Raw genomic sequence first — 8,413 nt, 5'->3', positions numbered from 1 at the left:
GTGTGTGTGTGTGTGTGTGTGTGTGTGTGCGCGTGCAAGTGTGTGTGTGCGTGTATGTTCACACTCTCTCACGCTCTCATTCACCTGCTCGACCTCCAACAGAAGAAAGACAAAGCTCAGGATTTTCATACAATGTTCCACATCCAGCAGAAAGAGCGGAAACGCTGCTGAGACTGTATTTCATCAGCGGCGTCACTGACCGCTCAGCACTCACAGCAGTACAAACAGCCAACAGAACTACACTGCAAAAAATGATGTTCTTCCTTAGTATTTTTGTCTCGTTTTTTAGCACAAATATCTAAAAATTCTTGAATCAAGAGGCATTTACTTCACAGGTAAAATGACTTAAGATATTATGTTTTGTTTTCTGAAATTAAGAAAAAAAATCAAGATTAAGAAATTAAGAAAAATGATCTTAATTCAAAGGCTAAACAAGATTATTTTTCTTGCCCCATACGCATATTTCACAATATGGCGACCGAGACCTGAAGTATGGAACGATAATTATTCATAATCATAATGGACTGCGAACAGCTTGTTTTCTCCCAGTCCTTAAATTATCTGCCAACGGTCAGTTTTCAGGGAGATGTGAAAAGATCCCAATTGGTCAAATTCTTTTTTGAGCAATCACAGATCCTGTAGATCTGCATCAGATCTCACACATAGCAATAATAATAATCAGAGAGATGTTAAATTAGTTCTACCTCCTCCAGGTCCATCTCGTCTGGGCTCTTCAGATGCCGGATCACTCCTCTGGCTCTCTTCAGAGGGACCACCACCACATAGATGTTCCTGCAGGGAAAAAAAATTAAAGCATCTGCCAAATGCATAAATGCAAATATATACTAAATGTGAGGCGTGTGAATTCAACGACTCGTTAACGATTCTTTTAGCACTTTTAATGGAAGCAAAAAGCTATCTGTCTATATTATTATATTGCAAAAAACTGATTTTCCTACTCAGTATTTTTGTCCAAATATCCAAACATTTTTAAATCAGGATATATTTGCTGGATAAATAAAATGACAATCAGTCTTGTTTACTGGAAAATCGACCAAAACGAAGGGAATTCATGCTTAAAACAAGAAAATATATCTGTCAATACAGTAAGAAAAAATCAATAATAATTCAAAGGGAAGATAAGTTTGTTTTTCTGACTCCATTGGCAGATTTTTTTTGTTTTAAGCAAAAACTCGCTTAATTTTGATAAACATTTTTTTACAAAAACAATAGCAGAAGCAATTTTGCATCTCAAGTCCTTCAGAGTAAACATCTGCTAGCTGGGAGGATTCACTGGTTTACTGATCTGTCCTAGCTTTTGCTTCTTTAAACGATGACTGAAACTTCTCGTGTTTATTGCCATCCGACAGTGAATCTCTTGTTGTATTCCTCAATTGTAAGTAGCTTTGGATAAAAGCGTCTGCCAAATGAGTAATTGTAAATGTATAACAACAGTTTTACTACAATTACTGTGGCTAAAGTATGGTTAGTGTAGCAAAACCATGGTTAATTTTCTTAAGGGAATGTATCTTGATTTAAAGGATGTTTGTACTGCAAAACAAGACAAAAAGCCTGAGTAAGAATTGTTTTTGCAGCGTATTGTCTGTTGTCATATTTATTCTACAGGGGTTTTTCTTCAGATACGATGGTAAATAATGGCTTGTGGTTCAGTGACTCAGTAAATGGTGTAACTGATTCATTGAGTGAACTGCTTGAGAATCATTTGTGTGTTTAGTCAGCGAGGACGTGCTCTGTCGCTCTCGCTGCGTTCGGTTCACACAGATGAAGCATCATGTCCTTGGCTCACACATCACACATCTTCATGAGCTCGTGCTGTAACGTGTGCGCGCTGCAGTTAGAGCGTTGCATTGGGTGCTGAAGTGATCTTCCTCCGCAGGAAGCAGCCAGAAACACAAATCGACTGCGGCTCCGAATTATTCACAGCGCAGCGGCTGATGATTCCTGCACGTATGTGTGCGCACGGCATGCATGATTCGTGCGTCCTCAGGTGTGTGTTTGAGCATGCTGGAAGTGTGTGCGTCTGATGAAAGCATGCATGTAACGCAGAGTTCACACTGCACGACTATCTGGGGCACACTGCAAAAAATGATTGACTTTTTTAGCATTTTTGTTGTTTTCTAGTACAAATATCTGAACATTCTTGAATCAAGATGCATTTACTTGACAGGTGAAATGACGCAAGATGTCTTGCTTTCTAAAACAAAAAGCTTTTGCCTAAAATGAGCAAAAATATCTGCCAATGGAGCAAGAAAAGTAATCTTAATTCAAAGGTTAAACAAGATTATTTTTCTTACCTCATTGGCAGATATTGGCTTTGGGGGCTCAAGCCCCTGCCATTTTTCTAAATTATTCAAAAGTGCCCCTCAGACAAATAGCAATGATATTGTAGTCAATAAAACAAAATGCATTTGAATTATAAGTACCATGACAATGTGTGCAAAACAATAACTAATCGCTCAGAAGTCGGGAAAATTCCTGTTTATCTGTCAATCTGAGGCGTTGCTATGGTGACTAGTCTGTGCGGAAAGCTGGGCTCTCGAGCCATATATGGTTCTTTCAGTGAGTGTGGGTTGACAGACGGGGGCAAAAAAATTGAACAAGAAGTTCAAATTTCATTGGACGTGGAGCGGTCATTTCCCATTCTTATTCATAAATCGGTTGAAAATTACATGGACAGACAAGCTTACATTTGTGGAGCGATCTGGATCTTCGCTTTATCTTTATCTTATAAATCAAATTACATTGCTGAGAAAATGGATGCTAAATGACTACAAAAGCACTGCACAAAACCGTGCAGCACCGAAAGTCGCAATAATAATGGTAAGAATCCGTGTATCATTCGATCATTCGTTTTTTTATTTAATATTGAAAGTAGAAAAATTAGAAAACGGCTTCTTTTTCATTTTTTTTTTTTTTTTCCAAAAATTGAAAAAAGAGAATTCAGCTTAAATTTTTCTTTTTCGCTCAGGGCTAGAAAAATGAATAAACAGCTTGAATATTTGATTTCTACATGTGGGCGGGAATTAAACGCCCCTTTCTGCTGATTGGTCAGCCGCAGATCAAACCGTGCCGTCATCAGTTCTTCTGCAGTATCATGCAGCAGAGCGGTTCTTAAAGTGATAGGGGGTCCAAGAAATAATTTGCTATAGCCTAAAGTATTTCCAGACTGTAAAGTGTTTTTTTTTATCATGATACATAGGCCTACTGTGATTTATTCCAAAGTGACTTATATGATGCATTTAACGTCAGATAATCTAAATGAAGCCTTTTAGAAGACGAGTATTCGCTGTGGCTGATGTTTGTGGCATGCGGCAGAAAGATGCTCGAGGAGACCGAGACGCGCTAAAGCATACATCAATGGAGAGCTTATTTATTCAGCTTTCATATGATGCATCAATTTAACAAAAAAAATTGACCCTTATGACTGTTTTTGTGGTCCAGGGTCCACATCTGTTTTACATCTGAGCCCCTGCCCCTGAGGAACTCTCTGCACGTCTCTGGTCAGTGATTTCACAAAACCTGTCGGGAGTGAAGATCGTGTGGTGTGAAGTGTGCATGTAAGCGCTGCTCGCACCTGACGCTGCTCCTGGTGTCCAGCGAGGGCAGTATGATGGTGACCATGGCTTCGGTCTCTCGCGTGTGGTCCACCTCGGGCCGGCGGATGAGGATGGGAGGAGACGTCTTGGCGTGAATGCGGTGTCTGAGGCCGCCCATGTTCCCCTCAGGGCTGGTGATCTTGAAGTCGTAGCTGGTGTCCGGCTGCAGGTTTGGGATCACAGCCTTCCTCAGACGCGCGTCCACCTCCATCTTCTGCCGGTTGTACTCCACCTGAGAATGAAAGCAAAAATAACTGTCATAACAGATTTATTTAAACATGCATTAAATAATTAAGACATCGCTAACTGGTAAAGTAAAATATAATGAGTATATAGCATTGATCTATACTAAAGATATATTATTAGATTATATAGATAAGTGGTATATAGTCTAATATTTTGCGAAATGCTCTTCTCTAGACTTAATTTCTCTAGCAAACTAACGGGCTGTTGACACTGATGATGACCTGCCTGAGGAAAGTGAAATGCTGTTTTATTGACATCTTTTCACGGATGAAACACTGATTGAGCGATTACATCAAATGTTCATTCATGTTTATTTCACGTTAAAACTAGTATCAAAGAGCGTCAAAAAGGCATTTATTGTTTGAATTTCTCAAAAAAAGTAACAATTTAAAAGATGAGACTTTGTTTCTTATTAAAAGTAACAATATATAAGACTTGAACTTTCCAATGAAGTTCCAGTCGTGCAGTGGTTAAAATGTATTTGTGTACACATGCGTACCGAACTGAAAGACCCGTACTGAAAAAGTACAGAAACGTGTACCATTACACCCTATTAAAGACGCATCAGTATTTTTCTGTTCCACTTACTGATAAGACAATTTCAGAATGCATTGCAACAAACTTGAAATGAATATACTTATTTATGCTGATAATTAAAGCACACTCATTGAGCTGTTGCAGTATTGAGATATATTACCTAAAAAACAGTTCCAGTGAGATCAATGTTTGTTTGACTACAATCATAATCAATTGCAATTTAATTGAAATGCTTTGACGAGCGCCGTTGTCTTTCCTGTGTTGATGTGTTTCCTACTGAGAAAGTAAGAGGACGTCCTCATTCTAGAGAGATTTACTGGAACGCAACAACTGAACAAAGAGCCAGAGATTCTAATGCTGATGTGTTCACAGACGTGCAGGGATTGCTGCGAGACTCACAGTGAAGCGATAGGGGGCGCTGCTCTCCGGAAACTCCCACGTCAGCAACACGCTCGTCTTCGTCGCCAGATTCACAGAGAAATTCCTCGGCACGTCTGTCCAAACACACACACACATAACACACGTGAGACTCTGTGATGCAGCAACTGGAACACACACACAGGACTGTGAGGAGGCAGACGTCCGCCGCGTGCGCCGAGGCCTGTGCAGGGAATTGTGGGGGATGTAGAAGGTCAGTGTATGGATACGCAGGGACACATATGCGGAAGATCCAGTGAGAGCTGGCCCAGATTCGCTAGCTGCTAATGAAGGTTATTTTGAAGGAAGTCGGGGTGAGACACAAACTCAATCACACACAAACAAACACTCGCTTAATTTGTGCCACACCACAGACTGGACTGGGAAGTGTTGGGAAATGTAGTTGTGAAGGACAGTGAAGGAACTCAAAAGGACGAGGGAAAAGACAAACCTCTCCAGCCTTACCGTGAACCCGAAGGCTTGTCCTGCCAGACGGACTGTGACTGACGCCTGAGCACTTACCTGCGACACCGCCTCCCGTCGACCGGCCGAGCATCACCTGCGGTCGCCCACATACACACCTCCACTGTGACGGGTCGGGTGGGGTTAGTTGCGGGTGGTGTTGGTGTCGGTGGGATCACGGGGTTTAGTTCTGTGTGGCTCACCCAGGCGAGCAGTGTTGGGGAAAGCTACTTTTAAAAGTAATGCATTACAATATTGCGTTACTCCCTAAAAAAGTAACTAATTATGTTACTTAGTTACATTTTATGGAAAGTAGTGTGTTATGTTACTTTTGAAATCTGGGCAGGGCTTGCTTGTTTGTTTTTATTACAAAAAAGTTATTCTTTTACAAACGTAAGTAAAAGCCCTTTCACAATAAAAGTGAAGTGAATGCGCCTCAAGCTGAAGGAAATGTAAATTCACGTCTGTACAGTAGAGGGCGCCGCTCAAACACATCTCATGAAGAATATGACGCAGAAGAAGAAAGTTCAACACTATTCAGCAATAACTAAAATAAAACACAAGTGTCATTTCTGATTATTAGTATGATTGAAGTGGATCATCGAAGGTCATTGGTTAATAAAATGGGATTAAATACATAAATTATATTTGTTTTATTTAACATTTAATTATTGCAGGTTTGTCTAATATTCTGAGTTTGCATTTCGCTGTTTGTATTGATTGTGAGGAACGCTGAATGTGTTTGTGTGCAGTGAGATGAGTAAACACATGTTGATATTGAGTCTAGAACTACAGTAAGATCATGTTCACACACAACGCTCTGCACTTACTCCTGATTTCTGTCACCATGGCAACACCAGAGCTGTCACTCAACACATGGAGACAAAGTAACTCAGATATTTCCTTCTAAATGAAAAAGTAATGCGTTACTTTACTAGTTACTTAAAAAAAGTAATCTGATTACGTAACTCGCGTTACTTGTAATGGGTTACCCCCAACACTGCAGGCGAGAGCACCTGAGCGGTGTACCTGTGTCGAAGGCCGTGGTTCGGTACAACACCTGTGGGCTATACGGGCCTGACCCGGCGCGGTTATGAGCTGATATCCTCACAGCGTACGCCCAGTCAGGATTCAGCCCATGAATGGTGTAGCTGGACAAATCCGCCGGCACCATCAGTGTGTGCGGTTCAACGCCACCACCTGCTTCCTCATACGTGAGCGTGTATCCGGTAAAACCGGCGTTCCGTTCCGAGCCGCTCGGAGGAAGCCAGGTGAGCTGCAGCGAGCAGCAGGTGGCGTTGACGTGCTCTGACAGCTGTGGAAACCCTTTCGGGGGAAACTCAGGCACCGAAAGCTGCTCCTGAGCCTCTTCACTGTAACCAGAGCGCCCTCTAGCGGCCAGGAGGAATGAGTAAACACCTCCAGGACGCAGGCCGGTCACGTTGTGTTGACGCTCCTCAGGTCTGAAATCCAGAGAGACAGACTGAGAGTTGTTTTTAAGGTCATAGGTCAGATGAAAGCCCAGGATCTCCAGTAGAGGGTTAGAGGATTGTTGGTGAGTCCAGATCAGCGCAGCGGACGTCTCATTAACCAGCTGCACGGACAGAACGGGACGAGCAGGTACTAGAGGACACAAAGACACACAAACTCTCAGTGACTGGGCATATAAAACACATCCATCACACTGACCAGATACAGTGCCCTCTTCTGATTGGACAGGGCAGTTACAGTGGTAATTGTTTATATGGTGTTGCAAAAATGTAACTATATTATTGCACACCTCTCTCTCTCTCTCTCTATATATATATATATATATATATATATATATACAGTACACTCACGCAAAGCAATATATACTATATTGTAAATCTCAACTGCTTGATTGTTTGTATCATCACAAAATGTGACTGTATTATCACACAGCTCTAATCTGATAAATGCGACTATAAGGCATGAAGATATTAAAGTGCCCCATTATGGATTTTTGAAAATGGGTGTGTATGAAAATTCATGCAGTGTGTAACACAGCTCTAAGTGAATGAAAACATCCTGCAAAGTTTTAAATCTGAAAGTGCACAGTGTATAAAGTTATTGTCTCTCAAAAGAAAGAGTCGACTCTGACTCACTGAAAAGAGTCATTTTTAAAACGAATCCCAAGCCGTTTCATGTTGACGTCAACATGAAACATTAGCATATTGCCCGCCCATTTGTTGGTCTTTTCGCATTGGTTGAATGAAAATGCTAATTCATTCTTTGCCACTAGATGCTGCTTTTGGAGCGGTAAAATAGCGGTTTCCCCAGTAATGCTGTACACAAAGCAGCACTGCTGCTTTATCAGGCATTACAGGCATGATGAAATGGAAATGAGACCAATCGGACCAATCACCGCAGATTAGCATCACACAAAGGAGGGGTTTGGAAAAATGAATCGTTGAGCGAATCATTGAGCAAGTAAGGTAAAAATAAATGCATATTATAAGACAATGAAAGTGTTTTTTGACCTTGCATGCATGTCAACCTGTTGTTCGGTTGACGTCACTACCGGTGCGACTATAGTATAAATAGGCGCCGGGAGAACACATCATCCACTTCTTCATCTGAAGCTTGTGTCCGAAGCATGGAAAGAAACCTAGAGGATGCAGTGTCTCGTTCACTACTCAGGGAACCATGGTTACATACGTAACCTGAGATGTTCCCTTTCAAGGGAACTTCGAACTGCGTCTTCTAGGGGTCGCTATGGGGAACGGTATACCCACGCCACCATGCTGAGGGGAGTGCATGTCAGAACCATGGCGAGCACTAAGTACCACTAAGTACTCTACCATAGCCATGGGAGTTGCCCCTGGGACGTTAAGATGGCTGTCCAGAACTCCTGGGCCCGGGGTAGAGCTCAAGGCTTGGAATCAGGAATAGATTCCTTTATAGGAATACGACCAAGAGCCTGTGGGAGATAGGCGGAGTGGTACCCAAGGCGGGTTTTAAACCACTCAAGAAAGAGCACGAGGCTGCCGCGCGTAGCTCTTACCATACAGGATTTTTAGAATGATTGCAGGGTGCGAACTTACCACAGTGTGGATTTTAGAAAGTGTACAAAGACTTACGTGCACACTTACCATAACATGGATTTAAAAAAA

At 41.8% G+C, this 8,413-nt stretch overlaps 1 protein-coding gene across 1 annotated transcript in view; it reads right to left on the bottom strand.

Annotated features, from left to right (window-relative positions):
* Positions 1-8,413, bottom strand: part of LOC107569086 (receptor-type tyrosine-protein phosphatase S-like) — a 93,144-nt gene that overhangs the window by 19,476 nt on the left and 65,255 nt on the right. The window contains exons 21-24 of the mRNA XM_016255082.1: positions 6,309-6,986; positions 4,800-4,894; positions 3,596-3,849; positions 705-792 (exon numbers count right to left, since the gene is read on the bottom strand). Of these exons, the coding sequence (XP_016110568.1) occupies positions 705-792; positions 3,596-3,849; positions 4,800-4,894; positions 6,309-6,986 (1,115 nt within the window). The remainder of the gene's footprint in view (positions 1-704; positions 793-3,595; positions 3,850-4,799; positions 4,895-6,308; positions 6,987-8,413) is intronic.

This window comes from Sinocyclocheilus grahami, unplaced genomic scaffold, assembly GCF_001515645.1.
Source record: "Sinocyclocheilus grahami isolate Dianchi unplaced genomic scaffold, SAMN03320097.WGS_v1.1 scaffold1310.1, whole genome shotgun sequence".
NCBI lineage: Eukaryota > Metazoa > Chordata > Actinopteri > Cypriniformes > Cyprinidae > Sinocyclocheilus > Sinocyclocheilus grahami.
The sequence above is the reverse complement of the archived record's forward strand: the minus strand, read 5'-3'. Positions and strand labels throughout refer to the sequence as shown.